Source organism: Maylandia zebra, linkage group LG3 (genome assembly GCF_041146795.1).
Source record: "Maylandia zebra isolate NMK-2024a linkage group LG3, Mzebra_GT3a, whole genome shotgun sequence".
Classification (NCBI taxonomy): domain Eukaryota; kingdom Metazoa; phylum Chordata; class Actinopteri; order Cichliformes; family Cichlidae; genus Maylandia; species Maylandia zebra.
In genome coordinates, this window is record NC_135169.1 from 16,708,249 (window position 1) to 16,710,658 (window position 2,410).

The 2,410-nt window shown below is 38.5% G+C and overlaps 1 protein-coding gene across 1 annotated transcript; it reads left to right on the forward strand.

Annotated features, from left to right (window-relative positions):
• The first annotated feature begins 237 nt into the window (after positions 1-237).
• On the forward strand, positions 238-2,042 carry LOC143416676 (GTPase IMAP family member 9-like). Its single transcript, XM_076882132.1, has 2 exons — positions 238-477; positions 1,120-2,042. Exons 1-2 carry the CDS (start codon positions 441-443, stop codon positions 2,040-2,042), a joined length of 960 nt encoding a protein of 319 aa, XP_076738247.1. The 5' UTR covers positions 238-440.
• Positions 2,043-2,410: the final 368 nt, after the last annotated feature.

Genomic DNA, 2,410 nt, shown 5'->3' on the forward strand with positions numbered 1-2,410 from the left:
GCAGAATCTAAGTCCAGGTTATTCTGAGGAGCTGGTTAGATGAGGCTATGTGAATAACTAGGGTATTCAAATTGTCTGTTATACTTTTATATTCTTTTATTAAGCTTTTAGTGGAGGTTCTTGATTAAAACATTTATTCAGTAGATTACATATACATAGTTTCAGTTCGGTTATGACATATATGAGAGTGGCTTTTGTCTCTCTGTCTGGTAAAAGGTCAGAAGTGAAACGGGTGAATTGAGAGCGCATGTAAGGTTGACACACACACACATAATCTTTGGGATGAGATGTCTTCGGCACAGGCATGAGGCAGCTACATAAGTGTGTCTGAATGGCATGTTTAAGGGGAGGGGACTAGAAGCAGAATATAAGAAAGCTAAGAAGAAAACGAAACTATTCAGCAGGTCACACTTCACACGACGACGGCCTGAAACAAAACTATGGAAGACGACAAGGACAGACAGGTTGTCCAGATTGGTAAGTGCCTCTCTATATATCACACTCTTTTTCAGGTGTACTTTACACTTTAGATAAAGAGCAACGCAGCTTGGCAGACATGTATTGGGTTAAACTTGTAAATGTGTACAATAACTGTCTGAATTGCTCAGTAGAGTACGCAAACAAAGACAACCTCACAAAGTCTACTTTCTGATGAATAAATTTGTGCTCGGTCCACAGAGATAAAAAAAAAAATGCATGTTTGTGTTTTCAGATGATTTTGTCTGATCAAAAGTACAATGTAAACCGTGAGTTGCTAGTTGACAGAATTCTCCTGTTGTTCTCCAGCTTCTCCGTGGAAATTAACATTTTAGATAGTCATAAAACAAACCAAAGATTTTTTCTTTCTTGGAGATGGTATGTAAAGCATTTGTTACCAGGCTTGCTCAGACTTGTTTACATCCAGTGACACAGTTTATGATTTGGGTGGAGCAGCTTACAGCAGGCTGAATGCATGAAACTGAACACGTTTCATGTTCGCAGCTTTAACAACTACACATAATGAGGTCAGGATTTTTCTGATTATACTGACAATTCTTCAGAAGAAACATGCTGATGATAAGTAGAGGTACATTTAAAAAGTCACTAATACCTTTATATATCAATGAAATTTCCACACAGGTGAACAAGGAGTGGAGGAAGAAGAGGAACCAGTGGAGGAAGGTCTTAGGATTGTGCTAGTTGGGAAAACTGGAGTTGGGAAAAGTTCAGCAGGAAACACCATCTTAGGAACAAAAGCTTTCAAATCTAAATCATCTCCTTCCTCAGTAACAACAGGGTGTCAGAAGGAAACCTGTCAGTTTGAAGGTCAAGAACTGGCTGTAGTCGATACTCCAGGTCTGTTTGACACTGTAAAAAGTAACAATGAGGTGGTGACAGAGATTGCTAGGTGCATCTTATTTGCTGCTCCTGGTCCTCATGTGTTCCTGGTTGTGCTGCAGGCATTCCGATTTACAGAGGAAGAACAAACCACAGTGAAAATGATTCAGAAGATATTTGGCAAGGAAGCAAACCATTACACTATGGTGTTGTTCACTTATGGAGACAATCTGGAGGCAGAAGAAGTCAACATAGAGGACTTCATTAAAGAAAGTAAAGCTCTCTCTGACTTCATCCGTCAGTGTCATGGAGGATATCATGTTTTTAACAACAGAAACAACGAACCCACTCAGGTCAGAGAGCTCCTGGAAAAGATCAATGTGATGGTTAAGGTCAACGGAGGAAGCTACTATACCAATGAAATATTCAAAGAGGCTTATAAAGCGCTTGTAGATGAGATAAAACAAATTATGAGAGAAAATTTATCCATAACTCCTGCAGTGGCAAGAAAAGTGGCAGAAAAAAACAACTGCTTTAGTCGTTTATTTCAAGCAACTCAACAGTTCGTTACTGGAGTGCGTTATGGAGTGGGTTGTGGAGCACTTAAAGGAGCAGCTATTGGATCTGCGGTTGGACCAGTAGGTACCGCAGTGGGGGCGGCAGTTGGGGCTTTAGTGGGAGGTGCAGCTGTGGTAGTGAAGATGGGGGCCTGCAAAATACAATGATGATTGGTATGAATTGACTTTATCTGCATGTAATTAATTGCACATCAATATGCAGATAAAGGACAATAAACACAGGAACAGAGTGTAATTTGTATCTTAATGTCAGTAAATTTTTTTCTGTTGAATTTGGACATCATAGGTTTACTAATTATTACCCAGTAGCAATAATAAAATAATACACCAAAAATTATCTTGACTTGGTTTTCTTAATGGTGTAAACAAGGATTATTTTGAAATACCTATTCTTGTGATATGAGAAGGGAAAAGTAGAAAGCTTTACATTTGTGTTGATGAGAATTTGACAGAAGAAAATAAAAGCATGTTAGTCAATATATTCCCTAGACTTTTTTATGTTTATCAATAAAAAG

Bases quoted from the DNA above. Each gene is read 5' to 3' on its own strand.
- LOC143416676 (XM_076882132.1), top strand. From the start codon at position 441: ATGGAAGACGACAAGGACAGACAGGTTGTCCAGATTG. The intron at 478-1,119 runs GTAAGTGCCTCT...ATTTCCACACAG, and splicing joins CAGACAGGTTGTCCAGATTG to GTGAACAAGGAGTGGAGGAA.